This window comes from Equus asinus, chromosome 16 (assembly GCF_041296235.1).
Source record: "Equus asinus isolate D_3611 breed Donkey chromosome 16, EquAss-T2T_v2, whole genome shotgun sequence".
NCBI lineage: Eukaryota > Metazoa > Chordata > Mammalia > Perissodactyla > Equidae > Equus > Equus asinus.
Genome location: NC_091805.1, coordinates 2,002,460 through 2,024,643, shown reverse-complemented (window position 1 = coordinate 2,024,643; position 22,184 = coordinate 2,002,460). Strand labels below are relative to the sequence as shown.

The window sequence follows — 22,184 nt, the reverse complement described above, 5'->3', positions numbered from 1 at the left end:
AGTTGTTGATTATTTCTAAAAGTTTTCCCATGGATTCTTTGGGGTTTTCTATATATAAGATCATGTCATCTGCAAACAACAAGAGTTTCACTTCTTCCCTCCTTATTTGGATTTCTTTTATTCCTTTCTCTTGCCTAATTGCTCTGGCCAAAACCTCTAGTACTGTGTTGAATAAGAGTGGTGATAGAGGGCATCCTTGTCTTGTTCCTGTTTTCAGGTGGATGGCGCTCAGTTTTTGCCCATTGAGTATAATGTTGGCTGTAGGTTTGTCATATATGGCCTTTATTACGTTGAGGTAATTTCCTTCTATCCCCATTTTGTTCAGAGTTTTTATCATAAATGGCTGTTGGATCTTGTCAGATGCTTTCTCTGCATCTATTGAGATGATCATGTGGTTTTTATTCCTCAATTTGTTGATGTGATGTATCACGTTGATTGATTTGTGGATGTTGAACCATCCCTGAGTCCCTGGTATGAATCCCACTTGATCATGATGTATGATCCTTTTGATGAATTGCTGAATTCGAGTTGCCAAAATTTTGTTGAGAATTTTTGCATCTATGTTCATCAGCAATATTGGCCTATAGTTCTTTTTTGTGCTGTCCTTCTCAGGCTTTGGTATCAGGGTGATGTTGGCCTCGTAGAATGTGTTAGGAAGTGTTCCATCCTTCCTAATTTTTTGGAATAGCTTGAAAAGGATAGGTATTAAATCCTCTTTGAAAGTTTGGTAGAATTCCCCAGGAAAGCCATCTGGTCCTGGGGTTTTATTCTTTGGGATGCTTTTGATTGCTGTTTCAATCCCCCTCCTTGTGATTGGTCTATTCAGACTGTCTGCTTCTTCTTGACTTAGTTTTGGGAGATTGTAAAAGTCTAAGAATTTATCCGTTTCTTCTAGGTTATCCATTTTGTTGGCATATAGTTTTTCATAGTATTCTCTTATAACCTGTTGTATTTCTGCAGAGTCTGTTGTTATTTCTCCTCTTTCATTTCTGATTTTGTTTATTTGAGCTTTCTCTCTTTTTTTCTTTGTAAGACTGGCTAGGGGTTTGTCAATTTTATTTATCTTCTCAAAAAACCAGCTCTTTGTTTCATTGATCCTTTCTACTGCCTTTTGTTTGTTTAATAACATTTATTTCTGCTCTGATTTGTATTATTTCTCACCTGCTGACTTTGGGCTTTGTTTGTTCTTCTTTCTCTAATTCAGTTAGGTGTAATTTGAGATGGCTTATTTGGAATGTTTCTTGTTTGTTAATGTGTGCTTGTATTGCGATGAATTTCCCTCTTAATACAGCTTTTGCACTATCCCATGTGAGTTGGTATGGCATGTTATCATTTTCATTTGTCTCCAGGTATTTTTTTATTTCTTCTTTAATTTCTTCAATGATCCATTGCTTGTTCAATAGCATATTGTTTAGTCTCCACATCTTTGTCCCTTTTTTCCTTCTTAATAGTACATAAAATATTTTGGCATATTAGTAGATGGACTCTTAGATATGTTGATATATAGTAGGCACATTTCAGTTGAGGAAAATAGACTAGTCTTCTGTTTGATTCCTTGTGAAGAAAATTTATCATTTGCCATCATACTGTGTATCATTTTATTTCAAAATTTGCCCTATAAGCAAATATCTGTAGGTTTTAAAAGATTCCAAAATTGTGTACAGTTTTAGAGGATCTTTGGAAATTGATATAGTAAGTAGAGAAGGGTATATTGTCTGATGGTTGAATTTGTAGAAATAGCCTGATTTGTTGTGGTCTAGCATCCCTATGGGGCACTTGTGTTTTAATAGTTTTTTAAAGAAAATCTGTATGACTATAACTCATTTGGGTAATAATTACTTTTTTTTTTCAATTTTTCTCATAAAAAGATCATTAGGAGTTTATAATGCAGCTTAACCTCATGTAGGAGTTCGAGATTACTAAAGGAGATACTTTTGAGCAGGTTTTACAAGGGTCCTCTGATGTATTTGTTGAATGAATGAAAGAGGAGGTTTGTAAAGTTCTTAGCAGTAGTCAGGGACATAGCTGATGCTTATTGATAAATTGTGAAAGGCTAAATCTGCAAATGAAAGATGTGTTTTTTCATAATGGTGGCTTCCCACATTAGGAATATAGCTTAAAGAAGTAGTTTTTCACACGTGTTCTTCAGAACTATAGATTCTGAAGAGTTCCTCAGTGGATTTCCATGCAGGATCGAGTGGGGGTGCAGATGTTGGAATATGGAAAGAGCAGACCAAGTGAATGAAACTCTGGGCCTCCCAACCCTGCTTGCCACCATATTTTGCCATTTGACAAATGAATGTGATATCATTTGGGGAAAAGAGGGGATCCACTGTTTGAAAAAAAAACATTCTGAAAACACCTTCTAAACATACTAGCTTTCTTTAATATCTGATATATCTCAGTCATTTCAATCTGTATTTCCAATATTTTTACTTGATATATATATCAAGATATTTTTGGTTGCAAGAAACAGAAAACCTTTCTTTATACTGGCTTTATTAGAGGAAGTAAATTAATTTTTTCATAATTGAAGAAAGGTAGGGTTTTTAGCACAGTACAGTCAGCAGCTCACTGAGGTCCTCAGGTTCTGGTTCTTTATATCTCTACCTCTACTAGAAGCATCAGCTTTATCTTAAGGCTAGCATCTCTTCTGGCTGTAAGACAGTTGCCACTGGCAATTCAGATTAAATTCTTCCTTGTTCATGTCCAGCAGGAGGGAGAGGGGAAATCCTCTTCCCAAGCATGCATTGTAAATCTTTCCCTTGGACTGATTTGGCTCACTTGCCTATCCTGTGCTATTGCAGTCACCAGAGCAATGCCAGATTGCTGGATGGATTAGTTCAGTTCTGCTCAGATGTGGCGCTTACACTAGTGTCAGTTCATGGGTTGCTTGTTACAGAGCACAAGATAAGGAGCTGTGCCTAATTATAAATCAAGTATGTCACTAAACACAGTGCCTACATCATACTTTTTTTTTTTGTAGACCTTCTCAATTAAGGAAGCAATGAGTTGATTAACATTTATCTCTTCTCAGACTGGTGACAAAACAGTTTGCTAACTGGCTGCTTTAAGTAGCAGGGCTAGTCTAATTAGAATCTACTCCTGAGACGGAGGATGGAGTCAGCTTCCCCTGAGTTCTACGGGGAGGAATGTATACCTGAAAAAAATATGAGTTCTGTTAAGAAGGAAGACAGAGGAAGTAGGTGTTGTGTAGGTGCTCAGCAGTGTCTGATAGAGAGAATAGAGTTCTAACAATCTACTGTTTCTGCAATGTATTTTTTTTTTTCACGTCGAGGATCACTTCTATTAAAATAGGTTTGTTATGTTTCTGCAGAACAATATAGGACTTATGAAAGAATTCTTTTCTGCTTTTTTACCCTTCAAGCTAGAATGTGTTGGTTTTTGACACTAGGAAAGATTTTCTATAAAGTCCAGATAATTTTGTTCACTATGCCCCTTTCTTTGTCTATTTAGCTAAGCAAGATATGGGAAGAGTTTTAAACATAGTACATAGGATTGTAACCTTAGTTTTTACTACTGCTTATTTCTTCCTTTTCTCACTCTTTCTTGTAGTCCATTAGCAGATTCTACAGGTGCCACCTCCAAGATAGATCCCAGATTCAGCCACTCTCCCCATCCTCACAGCTGCTCCCCTAACTGTGCTTCCACTCTTCCTCCCTGAATCCTTTTTCTACACAGCGGCCCGAATGATCTTTTAAAAATGAGAATCAGATCATGTCACTTTCTTGCTTAAAATTGTCAATGTGAGTGTATGCCTTTAAAATGGCGCTTAAAATAAAATCCAGACTTTTAATAATAGTCCTCAAAGACCTATATATCTGGCTCTCTTGCCACTCTCTTCCCTCCTCCCGTACTAAAATCTAGCCATCCTGACCTTTTTCTGTTTCTCTGTGTCCCAGACTCCTTCCCACCTTAGAACCTTTGCACTTGAATTTTTCTCTGACTGAAGCAGTGTTCAGATTGCCCTAAGATCTTCACAGAGGCATTTCCTCCTAGTGATTCTCCAGGTCTCCACTCAGACAGCATCTTCTCAGTGAGGCTTCATTAACCACTCAGTCTAAATTAGCTCTGTTGCCCCTGCCACCATCACTCTTAACCGTATTAACCCTGTTTATTTTCTATAGGGCACTTACCTGAAGTTTGCTTGTTTCTTATCTGTCTCCTCCCATTAGAATGTGAACTCCTGAGAGCAGGCACTTTGTCTTTCTTGTTCACTGCTGTATTCCCAGTGCCTTAGGATTGTGTCTGGTACAAAGTGGACACTTGATAAGTATTTGTTAATTGAATGAATGAATGATGGACTTTGAGAGGCTCATATCTCATCTCCAAATTTTGCATTCTTTAGAGGTATATAGAGAAAATACAGCATACGTTGTCTTAGATCCTTGAGAGGAATGCTTTTCTTTTTACTCTCTCTGCTTGCTAAGAAATCAAGAATAATTCCTTGAGCAGCAATAATATATTCTCTAATTGACCAAAGATATGCTCTTAAGAAACTTTCATTATAGTTAGGAAGTTAAGACTATGAAACAATATACTATGATTAAATGCTAATTTTGTAGTATAAACATAGTTCTGTAGAAGACTAACGCCTTTACATAACAGTTGTAATACTGCGTTATTACAGTTACGTGTTGCATAACGATGTTTCAGTCAACAGCAGACCACATATTTGACAGTGGTCCCATAAGATTAGTACCATAGAGCCTATGGGTGTAGTAGGCTATACCATCTAAGTTTGTCTAAATACACGATACATTTCTCAGAATGTGTCCCCGTAGTTTTGCGACACATGATTGTAATTTTGTGCCTGTGTTTCTCTCTTTCTAAAGTGAGCCCCTTAAGAGCGGGGACAGTGTCTAATCTCCAGCATCTAAAATGGGATATGGCAGGTCCTGCATGAGTATGTATTTACAGCTGCAGGTGATTGAATAATATAGACATATGAAAAGGCTTCATGAAGACGAGAGGGTAGAGTTTAGCTAGGTTGAAGTCTGGGGCTGGTAGCTGCTGAGAGATAAGGAATACATACTCAGGTTTGGGAATCATGATTGGTGATATAAGAAGTCAAAAGGGAGACCATAAAGAGCAAATGACCAGATCTGAGACTTGGGAAAAATGAGGGAGAGTGTGAGGAAGGATGGAAACTATTTGGAGAAAATACTGAGAAGAGAATGTATAAATGACAGTGTCTGATACAAATAACAGTGTCAAGTAGAGAGATGGAAGATGAAATCTCAGATATGTTAATTAGATATGGTTCTTTTTTAAATTTAAGTATATTGACACACCATATCCTATTAGTTTCAAGTGTATGTCATAGTGATTTGATATTTATGTATATTATGAAATGATCACCACGATAAGTCTAGTTACCATCTGTCACCATACAAAGTTACTACAATATTATTGACTATTCCCTATGCTGTGCCATCCTGGTGACTTATTTATTTTATAACTGGAAGTTTGTACCTCTTAATCCCCTTCACCTATTTCACCTGCTCCCCAACCCCTGCTTCCTCTGGTAACCACTAGTTTGTTCTCTGTATCTATGAATCTGTTTCTGTTTTGTTTTGCTTGTTCATTTGTTTTGTTTGTCAGATTCCATGTATAAGTGAAATCATACAGTATTTGTCTTTCTCTGTCTGACTTACTTCACTTGGCATAATACCTTCTGGGTCCATCCATGTTGTTGCAAATGGCAAGATTTTGTTCTTCCCTGTGGCTGAGTGATATTCCATTGTATGTATATACCACATCTCTTTATCCATTCATCTATTGATGGGCACCTAGGTTGCTTCTATATCTTAGCTGTTGTAAATAATTCTGCAATGAACATAGGGGTGCCTGTATCTCTTCCAATTCGTGTTTTCATTTTCTTTGGATAATTACTCAGAAATGGAATTTCTGGATCATATGGTAGTTCCATTTTTAATTTTCTGAGGAACCTTCATACTGTTTTTCATAGTGGCTATACCAATTTACATCCCCACCAACAGTATATGAGGGTTCCCTTTCTCTACATCCTCACCAACACATGTTATTGCTTGTCTTTTTGATACTAGCCATTCTGACAGGTGTGAGGTGGGCTATGGTTCTTGACAGGGTTTAAAAACATACTTTCTGAATAAAAAATCTGGAAGGGAGAAGAAAGAATCTCTAGCTAGATTTCATATAGAGCTGTGTAAAATTGCAGGATAAGATGAAGGGCTCTGGAGAAAGACTACCTGGTTTCAAATACCAGCTCTTAAATCCGTTGTGTGATCTTCAAAGAGAGAAAGGCTAATAATATTCACTGAGGAGGACAATGCTAAGGCACTGTGCTAAAAGCATGTTATATAAACTCTTTAACTTAATTCTTACAACCACCTTTGAGGTATGTTTCTGCCCTGGTATACAGGGAAATAGGTTAAGTATCTTCGAAAATCATTTGTCTACAAAATGATGAAGCTAGTGCTGTACCATGTTGTAACCAATTTAGAAACTTTTCAGGGAAAGGGAGTAGATAATTAAGTAAAAGGAAACACTTGATATAGACTGTGCATTCAGAAAGTTTATTCAGGGGAAATAGTATAACAGTTTATTACTAACAGAAATACTATATAAGCTGGAGGAAACTAGTTTCAAGTGAACATGTATTTTCAAGATAGGAAAGGCTTATTTGAAGGAAGAAGAGAAGAGCTTAGTAGCCGGACATTGAAGCTACTGAAGAACAATGAAGTTCATTGAACATGTGGGGAAATGACTTTCTGAGAAAAAGTACAACTTTTCCTGAGAGAAGAAGAAAGATTATTTGGTAGCCATAAAGATGGAATTGTGTTAAAAGATCTGACCAGAGCAAATTCAGAATACTTTTTCTTTCCTAAAAGAAAGAAGTTGGAGGTAAGGTCTTTTACTGAGATTGATGGTGACAGGCTTAGTGAGAGAAAGTGAGATCTGAAACTGCTGCTAGGTGCAGTGTTAGGGGCCAGATGAAGTTGGATGAATTTTTAATTAGAATGGTTTGCATAGTTAAAGTACCTTCAGTCTAAGAATAGAGGAGAAAAAAGGTGTGAAGATGTGAGTGACCCTTCCTAGTGCAGTAGCCCAGGTGAAACTTAGGGCAGTGGAAGTCTAGAAAAGTTGTGAGGGCCCCAATGAAGGACTTGAGCAAGGAGCGTTAGCTTAAACAGAGCCGCCGAAAAGCAGCCCCAGCCTGTGGACTGCATAATCCATTAGGTAGAGGATTTTTCTTTTAGAAAAAGGAAATAAAAGTTTATTTGGGATAAATATGAGAAGACCTCATTTGATGAAATAAAATTTATAGCTACTTAAAATTTACTTTTTTTTTGCTTTAAAATACAACTATAACTAGTCTTGTTATTTAATGTTAAAATGCACTAATAAGGAGTTAATGTAAAATAATATTAGATTTACTCCTAAGGGAATTTGTAGGGGATTTCTTTTTCCCCTCAATTCTTATTTTATACAGAGAGATATTCATTAATTTAAAAATGAGAAGTGTTTTATAGGAGTCCATGCAAATATGTGACAAAGTTAAGAAGTTGAACAAAATTGATTGGTTACCATGACTTACTGTTTGCTTACAGATGTTAACTAAGCTCTGTGACCTTACTGCTACTTCTTCATCTTCTTTTTAAACAGACTGTTTGGATTGCACAAGAAAGTCATCAATATGGTACACAATTTACTATCCAGTCATGACTCAGACCCACGGTTCTCTGACCCCCAGATAAAGGCTCGGGTGGCCATGTTGTATCTCCCTCTTATTGGCATTATCATGGAAACTGTTCCTCAGCTGTATGATTTTACAGGTACTTAGTATATTTTGGTCAAATTTTAACGACAAATCTCAGTGTGTAAAAGTGTTAGGAAATATCTCAAGGATAAAGATCTTATTTTAGGAAAAGAAATATAAAGAAATATACACCGACATGAGTAAACTAAATACTTAACTATTTCACTTAAAAACTTTTGACTGTGTGAGTGAATCCACTGCAATTTTCATGTAAGTGGTTCTTATGATGAATTTTAAATTAAGGATGTTATAACATTTCTATACCTACCTTTTAGGAAGTAGGTGTGTTTGCATGAGCATGTACTGTGCATCTGAAAAAAAATACAAGAAAACTTGACAGATGTCTATAGCCTTTAGTCTCAATTTTATTCATATATATAATTGAAATTAATATTCACCTGAATATTAAGAATTATGTTTATTACTAACACTGGGTTAGTAAGTTGAAGTTATGTTGCTTTTTAAAAACTACAACTCACAACGTTTTGTTGCTCTTGCTTTCCATATTTAGAATTTACTTAAATTCCTCTGTTTGCCCTAATGAAAACACTGTAGGTTGTATTTAAATTAGCAATTAACTTTATAAAATACTTCCAATTCAATAAAAACAAAAGCATTTACTGAGTACCTAATATGAATTAAGAACCTTGACAGTTGCTGGTGATGCAAAGATGACAACTCCTTACCTTTGAGGGACTCATAGTTAGGCAGTTTTTCCAGTATTTTGATCACTAAAGTGGGTTTCCACCTGAAAGCAGAAATGTTTATTATATTACATCTTCTTTCACTAGCAAGTTAAAGTTCTCTACAAAACTATAAATTATTACTGTAAGACTGAGTTAATGTTTAAAATATTGTTTAAAAGAAGTAAATCTAATTACGTGTTAACAGGTTTTTCTTTTAAAGAGAAATGGAGACTAGGAAAGGAAATTGCATGCTCCATAACTGTTAATTAAGCTAAACAGAAGTTTTATTTATTTATTTTTGGATTATTTTTTTCCAGAAACTCACAATCAAAGAGGAAGACCAATTTGTATAGCCACTGATGATTATGAAAGTGAGAGCGGAAGCATGATCAGCCAGACAGTTGCCATGGCAATTGCAGGAACATCTGTTCCTCAGCTAACAAGGCCCGGCAGCTTCCTCCTCACGTCAACGGTAAAACAACACTCCTGTGAAGTTTTTCCTGGAAAGACCGATGTGTACAAGGATAAATAACTAGGATTACCATACTAGCTGATGCAAAAGTACTCCAAGTTTTATTTGTGGAAACATTAATGTTCTGAGAATATTGCCTATCTTGTACTGAGTTGTTTTAAGAATTATTAATTGCTTCAAGTTTTATGGTATAAAGCTCTGTCCTCTGTCGTTCAGAGTTTTGAAAATTATCTTATATATAGCCCATTTTCTTTATTTTTTAATCCATTTTATTCTTTATCAGCCCTAAGAAATGTTATCAGTTGTTTAGCAAATGAGAATACTTTTACTTTTTTTAATCTGTGAATATATTACACTTTTTCATGTGGAAAAAAATTGATATTTACTCTGCCCCTGTATTTTTCCCCCTTAAATAGAGAAGGATATGGGGGTAGGAAGAAGCAAACTGCTGACAGAGCAAGATCAAGTTCTAAAAGTTTTAAATGATCTTCTTTCAGAAAAATGCAGTAATATTTATAGAAGCTGTCTGATGTGACAGTGTTTTATTGAGATACAATTTACATGTCAAAAGATTCACCCATTTTAAGTGTACAATGTCGTGGTTTTCAGTATATTTACAGTATATCTTAGTACATATTTCAGAACCCTTAGACCTGTTAGCAGTCCCTCTCAATTTCCCTCCAGCCCTAGGCAGCAACTAATTGACATTCTAGCTCTATAAATTTGCCTATTCTGAACATTTCATTTAATTGGAATTATGCACTCTGTGATCCTTTGTGTCTGGCTGCTTTTCACAAAGCATAATGTTTTTGAGGTTTAACCATGTTGTAGCATTTATCACTACTTTTTTTTATTGCCAAACAATATTCCATTATATTGATACACCAGTTTTTGTTTATCGATTTGTTAGTTGATGAACATTTGGATCATTTCCACTTTTTGGCTGTTAGGAATAATGCTGCTGTGAACATTTGTGTACAAGTCTTTGTGTGTACGTATGTTTTTGTTTCTCTTAGGTGGATACCTTGGAGTGATTTACTGGGTCAGATAGTATCTCTATGTTTAACAGTTGAGAAACTTCTAAACTCTTTTTCAAAGTGACTGCACCATTTTACATTCTTACTAGCAATGTAAAGTTTCCTGTTCCTCTATATTCTCATCAACACCTGTTATCCTTTTTATTATAGTCACCTTAGTGGGTGTGAAGTGGTATCTCGTGATTTTGATTTGCATTTCCCCAATGTCTACTGATGTTGAGCGTCTTTTTATTTACTTATTGGCACATTTTTTTGTATAATTCTTTAAAGAAAAGTCCATTCAAATCCTTTGTCATTTTAAAATTGTGTAATTCATCTTCTTGTTATTGAGTTGAAAGAATTCTTTATATATTCTGGATACAGATCCGTTTTCAGGTACGTGATTTGCAAGTATTTCCTTCCATTCTCTGGATTATCTTTTCGCTTTCATTTTTTTCTTTTTACTTTCTTGATGCTATCATTTGAACTGCAGAAGTTTTAAATTTTGATGAATTCTAATTTGTGTGTGTGTGTGAGGAAGATTCGCCCTGAGCTGACATCCGTTGCCAGTTTTCCTCTTTTCTTTTTGGCTTGAGGAAGATTCGCCCTGAGCTAACATGTTTGCCAGTCTTCCTCTACTTTGTATGTGGGATGCCTCCACGTCATGGCTGACGAGTGGAGTAGGTCTGCACCTGGCCCCCTTGATGAATTCTAATTTGTCAATTTTTTCTTTTATCTCTTGTAGTTTTGGTGATATTGTACATACAAAAGAATATATAATGTACATGTACAATTAAAATATAACGATAGAAGAAATAGAAGCATACCTACCACCCAGCTTCAGAAAGAGAACATTGCAAATACCTTGGAAGTTCCCAGTCTACCCTTCTCAGTTCAGTCCCTACCTCTCCTCAAAATGACCACTATTCTCAATTTTATTGAACTTGCTTTTGGTTTTTTAAACTTTTCTTTTGTGAAACATACTACTCCTGAAAAAGTATGTCATGCATAAATGTACAGTTTACAAAATATTATAAAATAAACACCTTTGTAACCACCACTCAGGACAAAAAACCATAATATTGGCTGCCTTTCAGAAATCCTTAGCATGCTCTTTCCCACCAAGCTATCCACCAAGCTACCTACTATCCTGACTAATAAAGTAATTGCTTAATTTTGTTTATAGTTTTACCATCTCAGTTTGTATCCCTAAATACTATAGTTTAGTTTTAAATTATATCTTTAATATTTATCCATGTTATATAATGTAGCTATAAATCACTGATTTTCATTTCTCTATGATATTTCATTGTCTGACTATAGATCAATTTATTTACCCATTCTGTTGACAGATGCATAAAATTTTCTTGGCATACAAAGTTGTTCTAAATATTTTCTATGATCTGTTTACTGTATATAACGTGTAGTAGATTTAAACTTTTTCATTTTTGTGACTGGCTCTTTGTGCCTTTTCTTGTCTTAGTAAGTTCCATTGAAAATTTGAATACATCTTTAGTCTTTATAAAGAACCAGTTTGGGGGAATTGTTGATCCTTACTTTTGAATGTTTATTGTTTACTGTCTTCTACTTTCTTTGGGTTTATATCAATGCTCTTTTTCTAACTTCTTGAAATAGATGCTTAACTCACTAATTTTCATCCTTTTTTTCTTTGATACATATTTTAAGCCTATGCATTTCCTTAAATTATTGTTTTAATTACATGCCACTATTGATATGTAGCATTTTTTTATTCAGTTCAAAATATATCTAAAGTTCATTATGATTTCTTTTTAGACTTTTGGGATATTAAGTTGTTCTTGTTTTAAAATTTCCACTTATGAAAGTTTCTAGTAATCTTTTTTTTCTGATTTTGGCCTAATTGCATGATCAGAGAACTTACCCTGTATGATTTCAGTTTGTTATATCTGTGGCAGCTCGTTTTATGGGCTAGGTTATGGTCAGTTTTTGCAAATATCTCATGTATTTGAAGAATGCGTTTTCTTCAGTTGTTAGTTGCAGTGTTCTCTATTTGTCTATTACCTCAAATTTGTTAATCCTTTGTTGAAATCTTCTTTGTCTTTACTGAATTCTTTCTGCTTATGCTAATATCACACTACAATTGTGGTTTTGTAATATCTCCTTATCATTCTGTCAAAGTTTTGTTTTATTTCCTTTGAGGCCTTATTATGAAATATCTAACAATTTAAATTACCTACTTTTTGATGGATTGCATCTGGGATCAACATGCACCATAAATACTTTTTTTTTTTGCCTTAAAGTCTATTTTGTATACTGTTAGCATAGCTATGCTAAATTTCTTTTGCCTAGTATATATATGACATGACTTTTTCTGTCCTTTTACTTTCAACATTTTCACTTTATGTTTTAAATTTATGTTTTAGATGTATCTTTTATAAACAGCGTGTGGTTAGATTTTGTCTTATATTTCTAAAATCTAGTCTCTTAATCTTTGCCTTTCACTAGAGTTTTTAATCCATTTACATTTAGTATAATTAAATTTAATGAATTTAACCTTTTTGATTTTATGTTATATCGTACAACCCATTTTATGTATCTCTTGTCTCATTTATTGTCTTCTTTTGGATTATTTTTTTCTCATTCCGTTTTATCCTTGTTCCACTTTTTCCTCTCTGTTAGTTTGGGAGTTACACGTTTTTTCTATTCTTTTAGTGATTGTGCAGGAAATCACAGTGTGCTTCCTTAAATTATCCAGTCCAACGTTGCTCATTACCTTTACTTTCACATTGGTTAGTAGAAGGACCTTAGAACAGGTTGAGTTTATGTCTCTCCCAATTTAAATGCTGTTTTCATGCATTTTAAGTTTTGTATGTCATTGAATGTCACAATACATTATTATTATTATTTTTATAGCTGTATAGAATCAGTTATCATTTAGATTTGCCCATGTCTTCACCACTTTATTTGCTCTTCATTCGTTCCCAGATTTGTAACATTCCATATTAGGTATTTTTCTTATTTGTGAAATATATTCTTTAGAATTTTCTATGCTATGGTGAGAAACTCTCTGTGTTTGTTTGAAAAATGTCTTTATTTGACCTTGATTCTTTAGGAGTTTTTATGGATATTTTTTTGAGAACTAGCATCTGAATTTCCTCTGTTTTCTTTCAGCATGCTGAGGACGTTGTTCCTACTGTCTTCTCATTTCCATTGCTGCTTTTGATAAGTCAGCTGCGATCAAACTGTTGCTGGTTTGAAGATAATCTTTTTTTCTCTTTTGCTTCTTTTTGATGTTCTCCTTAGGACTGACCTTCTGTGGTTTCACTCTGCTGAGTGTAGTTTTAAATTTCTTTTTTTTTTTTAATTTTTATTTTTCCATTTTCTCCCCAAAGCCGCCTGGTACGTAGTTTTATATTTTTAGTTGTGGATCCTTCTAGTTGTGCCATGTGGGACACTGCCTCAGCATGGCTTGACGAGCGGTGCCATGTCTGTACCCAAGATCTGAACTGGCGAAACCCTGAGGCGCTGAAGCAGAGTGTGCGAACTTAACCACTTGGCCATGGGGCCGGCCCCTTAAATTTCTTTATATTTGTTCTTCTTGGTGTTTTTTGGGCTCCTAAATCTGTGGTTTAGTGTCTTTTTTCAGTTCTGTGGAATTCTCAGTCATTATCTACACAAATATGTCCTCTTCTCCATTCTTTCTTCTCTTTTCATATTCCAGTTAAACAGATGTTAGTCCTTTTTATTTCATCCTCTCTGTCTCTGTTCTTCTATGTATTCCATCTTTTTGTTAACCTGTGCTTCATGGTAGATTGTTTCTTTTGATCTGTCTTCCAGTTTACTAATTCTCTCCTGTAACTGATATTATATTAAACCAATCCACTGAGTTCTTAATTTGGCTATTGTGTAAATTTTTTCAGTTTTCTAAATTCTATTTGTTTCTTCAATTTTTTTCCCCAAAAATGTTTCCCTTTGTACTCTCAAATTTCCAGTCAAAACTTTTAATCATATTTTGGACAAGGGTGCACAGAAGGCGCGGTTGTTGTATAGTCTCTGATAATTTCAGTATCTCAGGTCTCCGTGTGCCTGTTGCTGTTGTCTGGTTTTTGCTCATGATGTCTTGCTTCCTTGTATGCCTGGTTCTTTGTGTACTAGACTTTGTATTTGCAATATTATTTGTAAATACAATAAGAGGCTTGGAATTGTGGTTTCTTCCTTCAGAGATGATTTGTTGATTGGTAATACCAGACCAGAATTACCTTTTTTTTTTTTAATGCCTTGGGAGAATAGAGAAAACAGTCCCTAAATCATTTCTTGTAGGGCTTAATTCTCTGATGGAACCTTGGTTGAGAAAGACTGTTCTGGATACTAATCTCAGGTTGGTTTACATGCAGCAAATTTCTACTACTTCATGGTGTGCCTTTTCAATCTATTTATTTATTTGAATGAACACACATTCTTGATTTTATTGTAGGCAATTGTGACCATCTTTTTGTGGTTTATGGTTTCTGCTTTTTATGTCTTATTTTAAAAAGCCTGTCCTACCCCCAAGATCATAAATATATTCTCTTCTATTTCTTTCTAAAAGTTTTAAAGGTTTGCCTTTTACATTTATGTTCTTTGTGTGGAATCACTTTTTTTGTACAATGGTACAAGGTAGGAATCTACTTTTATTTTTTTGTCCAGGAAATCAGTTATTTAAACACCATTTATTGAACAATCCATCCTTCTACCACTGATCCATAGTGCCAACTCTGTTACATATCAGATTTTCATATATGCATAAGGTTTTTGTTTTATCCTTTCTATTCTATTTCGTTCGACTGTTTATTCATATGCCAATATCAAATTGTCTTAATTATTGTAACTTTTTAGTAAATGTTGATATCTGGTAGAGCAAATTTGTCCTCATTCCTACCTGGTTCTTCCTCAAGAATGTCTTGGTTGTTCTTGCCCTTTGCTTTTTCCCCATTAAATTTTAAAATCAATTTGTCAACTTCCAGGATAAACCTCACTGGTATTTTTGATTGGAATTGCATTGATCCTATAGAACTATTTGGGGAAATTCTGACGTCTTTTCATTACTGAGTCTTTCTCGTGTTTGTCTAACTTCCTTCGAAAGTTATTGGCAGTGTATGTGGGGGTATAAGAAATGTCAGTGTATGCCTTTTTGTCAAATTCAGAATAATTTTAAATTTATTTCTAAAAAATCACTCATTGAGAATTCAGTTAATATGTTTATGAATACCTAAAAGTTCAGCTATGGAGAATGCCTGCTTTTAAAATAAAGGAGCATTTTCCTTATCAGAGAGAATGTGGAATTGGGAGTGGGGGTCAAAGTTATTTGTGCTCAAGTCAGAGGCAGTATACCATAGTGGGTTAAGTGAATTTAAGCAGTTGAATTCACTTACATGTGCATGCATCCCTGAGAGGTCTCTGGACCTGCACTTACTGCATTTGAATTCCAGTCCTACCGTTTACTACAGAAGACTTGTGCAAAATACTTAACTGCTTGGTGTCTCACTTCTCTTGTCTGTAAGGTAGGGTTAGTAATAATATTTATCTCTTTGGATAGTTGCAAGGGATAAATAAGTTCATACGTATAAAGTGTTTAATACAGTTCCTGCTGCAGAGTAAGTGTTCTATAAGAGTTGGCTGTTCTCATTATCATCATCCAGGATGGAGAGAAGATTAAGGTAGTTGTTGAGATCATAACCTCAACAGTTAAATATGTTTAGCTTTCCTTTCTCCTTCCTCTCAGCATCCCTTCCACTGCTTTCTTATGATTTAACATATTTATTAACCAAATATTAGAATGTAGCATAATAGTGAAGAGTGTAAATTTTGGAGTCTGGTTAACCAGGACTAACATCTTGGCTTTACCTTTTCTTGGTACATGATTTAGGGCAAATTACTTAATCTCTAGCCTTTAGCTTCTTTACTTGTAAACTAGAACTCATACTAGTTGATACCATCTGATAAAATCATGAGAGTTAAATAGGAAAAAGTGATTAGCGTAATGTCTAGCACATTTCAAATTTTATTTTTGTCATCATCATTATTATTGTCATCTTGTATTCTTGTCTGTAAAATTGGAACGATACAACCTACTTGGTAATATTGTTGGAGGACTAAATGAAATAATTTATATAAAGTCCATAGCATGATGACTGGAACAGAGTAAATATCCAATAAATGGCACTGTACACAAGTTCTTATTCTTAGGTTTTCATTTCTGTTTCACATACCATATACTAATGCAGAATTGCAGATTGAAAATAGCACTTTAACCTTACATGCTGTAGATGAACATAGCTCTGACTTATGTGGGGTCTGATGCTTTCTCCGTTATGTCAGTGGCCCTTGACAGGAAGCAGTGGTTCCCTAACCTGATGAACATTTATCACCACTGTCAAGTCTTGCACTGCTCTGATGCACTGTGAGTCAGTTGCCTTTTTCCTTTACTTTCATCATGTCTTATATTCTATGGTAGACATCTTAGTTTTTAAGACTAAAACCTTTTAGACTTTCTCTTTAAGTTTTTTACTTACATTTATTTATTGTCTGCTGGCAGTGCTATCATAGATTAATGCAATCATCTTTTGCCAGGAAAAAGTTCATTAAACTTCAGGACCTTAGTTTTAAGTTTCTACATGACTTATACAAATATTGTCTAAATCAAATGGTTCTTTTAAAATATTTGATTTTTAAGCAATTTTTGTTGTTTTTAGAAGAAAACAACTGACAACCAAAAAACAAGAAATGGCCGTTGATCAGTCTGTCTCATTCTACTGCTCTTTATTTTCAGAGCGGCAGGCAACACACCACCTTTTCAGCAGAATCAAGTCGGAGCCTTTTGATTTGTCTCCTTTGGGTTCTCAAGAATGCAGATGAAACAGTTCTACAAAAGTGGTTTACAGATCTCTCAGTTTTGCAGCTGAACCGGCTCTTAGATCTACTTTATCTCTGTGTTTCTTGCTTTGAGTACAAAGTAAGTGATCGTTACGCCATTGCAAAGAACATGAAAGGACACAATGTGGAAAAGAAAATGTCCTCAATGCCTCTTCTTTTCTTTTGTAATGTTTAAATTTTAGGGAAAGAAAGTGTTTGAAAGAATGAATAGTTTGACCTTTAAGAAATCAAAAGATATGAGAGCAAAGCTTGAAGAAGCTATTCTTGGGAGCATAGGCGCTAGGCAAGAAATGGTGCGCCGAAGCCGAGGACAGCTTGGTACGTACACAATATCTTCTTCTGGTGAGAATTTTTTCAATTTCCTTGAACCGTATGTTGTAATGATCATTGTTGGATGTCTTCAGTGACAGTTCTACACTTTCAAAAAATGGTTTTAAATATGACTGTGAATTACCTTGAATACCCATTTCTCTGCAGGAATTTAAGTTAGAATTCTGATTTAACTAGGGTGAATATATTTCCTGATTTACTTTGGGTATTCTGTTTATTTCTGTTGCCCTTGTGTGATTATTAATAGCATCCCTTATTTTTAAAATAAGAGCAATTGTAGGTTCATAGTAAAATTGAGCTGAAGGTACAGAGATTTCCCATATATCCTTTGCCCCCAAACAGGCGTAGCCTCCCTCATTATCAACATCCCTCACCAGAGTGGGACGGTTGTTAAAACTGATGAACCTACACTGAGACATCATTATCACCCAGAATTCCCACTTTACATTAAGGTTCACTCTTGGTATTGTACATTCTATGGCATCACTTTTTACCCTTAAAAGTTTCCTAGTTTTCACAATGAATTAATATACCCTGTATCTAAGGCAAAGATATTGCCCACCAAACTCAAATATCAGGGGGAGAAAACAGTTTAGTAGCATATGAGGCCTGTTTCCAATCCCAGGTCTGCTACCCATTAGCTGTATAACTTTAGCCCAGTTTCTTAATCTCCCCACTTTCCTTTTCCTCATCCACTTTTAATTGTTTTGAGAATTTAAAACGTAGTGTAACTAACTGATCTTACTGTCTTTGTAGCAACTGTGTGTGTAAACGTTTCGTAAATTCTAAAGTGACATACAAATAAAATTGTTGCTGAGAGCTCCTTAACGTCAGGGATGTGGCTTAGTCATCGGTGCACATGACACATGTTAACAGCTCAATATATATTTGTTGACTAAAATATGAATGTCTATTTACATGAAAACTTTTTAATTATTCTTTTCTATAGGCCATTAGCATAGTGGTTGTTTATTTAAGTAAACTTAAATATCTTTTATATGCTATGTGTGTTTTGAATTTAATAATGGATAAGACACAGTCTTTGCCTTTGATGGAATTATTAGAGTACCATTTTTTCACTTCAGTTATATAGCGTTTACAGTATGCTTATGGATTTTCTCTTAACTCATTTATTATGTACAACAACCATCTAAAAAACTATAAAAATTAACTTTTATCTAGGTTATTTAATTATTACCAAAACCTAATGCATAATTTTTCTCATCTTTAAGATAAAGAAAATAAAACTCACAGAGGTAAAAACTTGCCTAAGATCATAATAAACTAAATGACAGAACCAGGATCTTTTGACTTCCAATTTAGTGTCTTTGTATTATACCACAGGTCTTTCTAAGGTTTATTTTTGGAAAGAGTGGAACTTTTAATAATATGTTTGTTACATTTTTAAACCTGTGGCCTTATGACAGCTATCATTGTTTGAATATAAGAATTGAAATTCCGTGAGTGGAATATTAAAAAAAAAACAAAAACAACTGAACTCATAGATACAGAGAACAGATTGGTATTTGCCAGAGGTAGAGGGCGGGGGGATGCATCAAAAGGTACAAACTTCCAGTTATAAAATTGGAGATGTATGTATGGCATGATGTCTATAGTTAATAATACTGTAGTGGATGTTTGAAAGTCGCAAGGAGAGTAGATCTTAAAAGTTCTCATCATAAGAAAAAAATTTGTAACTGTGTGTGGTAACGGATGTTAACTAGACTTACTGTGATGATCATTTCATAATATATACATATATTGTAACACATTCTATACCTGACACTAAAATAATGTTAAATGTTAATTACATCTCAATTAAAAAAAAAAGTTCTTCTTGTCTTAGAAAAATTAATCCTTTATAATCTTTATTTACATTTGGACATTTAAGCCAGGTCACTTAATGATAGCCATTCTTCACTAAGAAAATCAGAGACAATTTTGTTAAGAAAAAAAAGTTAGTGATAGAAATTTAAATAGATCACAAATATTCATTAACTGTCATAAATATAGACATATCTATTTTTGTTTTCTTTTACAAAGTTTCTTAAAGATACAGATTTCAAAATGAAAAAGAGGTAAAGAGAGAAGGGACGGAAGAAAAAACAGAAGAAATATCCAGACACATGTTTTTTATTGTATAAAAAATTGTTTATTTCTCAGTATTCTTTAAAATTTTATTTGAACTCTGAATTTTTACTTTCATTTTTCTTTCCATCCTCCCAACCAATTTAAAGTCTTATATATTTAACAAATTAGCATTAGTTTTCTAGTTGAAAGCCTGGAATCATGACTAATTCCATCATTTAAATGTATATTTCTCCACAATTCTCAGTGCCTTCTCCACTATGCTGGATTTATATGAATCAGTTCTATTGTTGCTGCCCCTTAAAGGAGCCCATACCACTCAATCTGCCTTCACTCCTAGAAACCTCTTGGGAGAAAGCATCAGTCTTCTTCTTGTCCTGCCTTCTGTAGACCAAAGGAAATAATTAAGAATTCTTATTTTGTTTATTTATTAAACAAAAATTTATTCAGCTCTCAATGTGTACCAGACTCTTAGTTAGCCCTGCTCATAAAGTGGTGGACAAAATGAACACAATCTCTATTCTTAAGTAGCTTACGTTCTTGTGGTCAGAGTGCTATGGAGAGAAACAAAGCAAATTAAGAGGAAAGGAAGTGTTTGGAGAGTTGGGGAAGGGCTTTCTGTGCTAGTGATGGATGCTTGGCCAGTGAGAATTTGTGGAAGGAAGAATCAGGTAAAAGGAAAAATGACCACTGCACAGGTCCTACATCAGGAGCATATATGGTGAGACTGTATATGCAGAACACACACACAGTTATGTAGTGGTGTAAGCAAGAGGGAGAGTGGTAGGAAAGAAGGTCTTATGCGCCTTATAAGCCGTGGTTAAGATCTTGAGGAAATCAGTATTAGAAAGTTTGCTTACTTAAAAGGGTGTGGGGTTTTTGGTTTGTTTTTTTATTGAGGTCATGGTAGTTTACAACATTGTGAAATTTCAGTTGTACATTATTATTTGTCAGTCACCATATAAATGTGCCCCTTCACCCCTTGTGCCCACCCCCCATCCTCTTCCCTGGTAACCACTAAACTGTTCTCTTTGTGTCTTTGTGTATCTTCCACATATGAGTGAAATCATATGGTGTTTGTCTTTCTTCATCTGGCTTATTTCACTTAGCATAATACCTTCCAGGTGCATCCGTGTTGTTATGAATGGGATGATTTTGTCTTCTTTTATGGCTGAGTAGTATTCTATTGTATTTATATACCACATCTTCTTTAACTAATCATCAGTCAGTGGGCAGGTGGGTTGCTTCCACATCTTAGCTATTTTGAATAATGCTGTAGTGAACATAGGGGTGCCTAAGTCACTTTGAATTGTTGATTTCAAGTTCTTTAGATATGTACCCAGTAGTGGGATAGCTGGGTCGTATGGTATTTCTGTTTTTAACTTTTTGAGAAATCTTTGTACTGTTTTCTGTAGTGGCAATTTGCATTCCCACCAGCAGTGTATGCCGGTTCCGTTTTCTCCACATCCTCTCCAACATTTGTTATTTTTTGTCTTGGTGATTATAACCATTCTCATGGGTGTAAGGGGATATCTTAGTGCAGTTTTGATTTACATTTCCCTGATTATTAGTGATGTTTGATGATTAGTTTTCTTGTGCCTTTTGACCGTTTGTATATCTCCTTTGGAGAAATGTCTGTTCATATCCTCTGCCCATTTATTTGATCGGGTTGTTTGTTTTTTTGTTGTTTAGTTGTGTGAGTTCCTTATATATTATGGAGATTAACCCCTTGTCGGATATATGATTTGCAAACATTTTCACCCAGATGGTGGATTGTCCTTTTGTTTTCATTCTGGTTTCCCTTGCTTTGCAGAAGCTCTTTAGTCTGGTGAAGTCCCACTTGTTTATTTTTTTGTTTCCCTTGTCGGAGTAGACATAGTATTCAAAAAGATCCTTTAAAGACTGATGTCAAAGACTGTACTACTTGTGTTTTTTTCTAGGAGTTGTATGGTTTCAGGTCTTACCTTCAAGTCTGTGATACATTTTGAGTTTATTTTTGTGTATGACGTAAGATATGGTCTGCTCTCATTCTTCTGGATGTGGCTATCCAGTTTTCCCAACACCATTTATTGAAGAGACTTGTCTTTCTCTAATGTGTGATCTTAGCACCTTTGTCAAAGATTAGCTATCCATAGATAGGTTGTTTTACTTCTGGGCTTTCAATTCTGTTCCATTGATCTGTGTGCCTGTTTTTGTCCCAGTACCGTGCTCCATGCTGTTTTAATTACTGTAGCTTTGTAGTATATTTTGAAGTCAGGGATTGTGATTCCTCCAGCTTTGTTCTTTTTTCTCAGGATTGCTTTAGCTGTTTGCGGTCTTTTGTTGCCCCACATGAATTTTAGGATTCTTTGTTCTGTTTCCATGAAGAATGTCATTGGGATTCTGATTGAGGTTGCATTGAATATGTCCCCAAAGATTGCTTTGGGTAGTATGGACATTTTAACTAGGTTTATTCTTCCAATTCACATGCATGGAATATCTTTTCATTCCTTTGTGTATCATTGATTTCTTTCAGTAATGTCTTACAGTTTTCATTGTATAGGTCTTTCACCTCCTTGGTTAAATTTATTCCTAGATATTATATTCTTCTTGTTGCAATTGTAAATGGGATTGTATTCTTGAGTTCTCTTTCTGTTAGTTCATTATTAGAGTACAGAAATGCAACTAATTTATTTAGGTTGATTTTGCACTCTGCAACTTTGTTGTAGTTTTTTATTATTTCTAATAGTTTTCAAATGGATTCTTTAGGGTTTTCTATATATAAAATCATGTTGTCTGCAAGCAAGGAGAGTTTCACTTTTTCATTGCCTATTTAGATTTCTTTTATTTCTTTTTCTTGCCTAATTGCTCTGGCCAAAACCTCCGTACAATGTTGAATA

General features: G+C 34.6%; 1 protein-coding gene across 5 annotated transcripts in view; it reads left to right on the top strand.

Moving 5' to 3' along the window:
• DOCK7 (dedicator of cytokinesis 7) overlaps nt 1-22,184 on the top strand; it is a 203,869-nt gene that overhangs the window by 131,479 nt on the left and 50,206 nt on the right. For 3 of the 5 annotated variants that reach the window (XM_044749192.2, XM_044749193.2, XM_070486407.1), the window contains exons 29-32: nt 7,669-7,838; nt 8,826-8,980; nt 16,784-16,966; nt 17,070-17,205. In XM_044749192.2, coding sequence (XP_044605127.1) covers nt 7,669-7,838; nt 8,826-8,980; nt 16,784-16,966; nt 17,070-17,205 — 644 coding nt within the window. Of the gene's footprint in view, nt 1-7,668; nt 7,839-8,825; nt 8,981-16,783; nt 16,967-17,069; nt 17,230-22,184 lie in introns of all 5 variants that reach the window. The other 2 variants (XM_044749191.2, XM_070486408.1) reach the window with 1 other exon arrangement.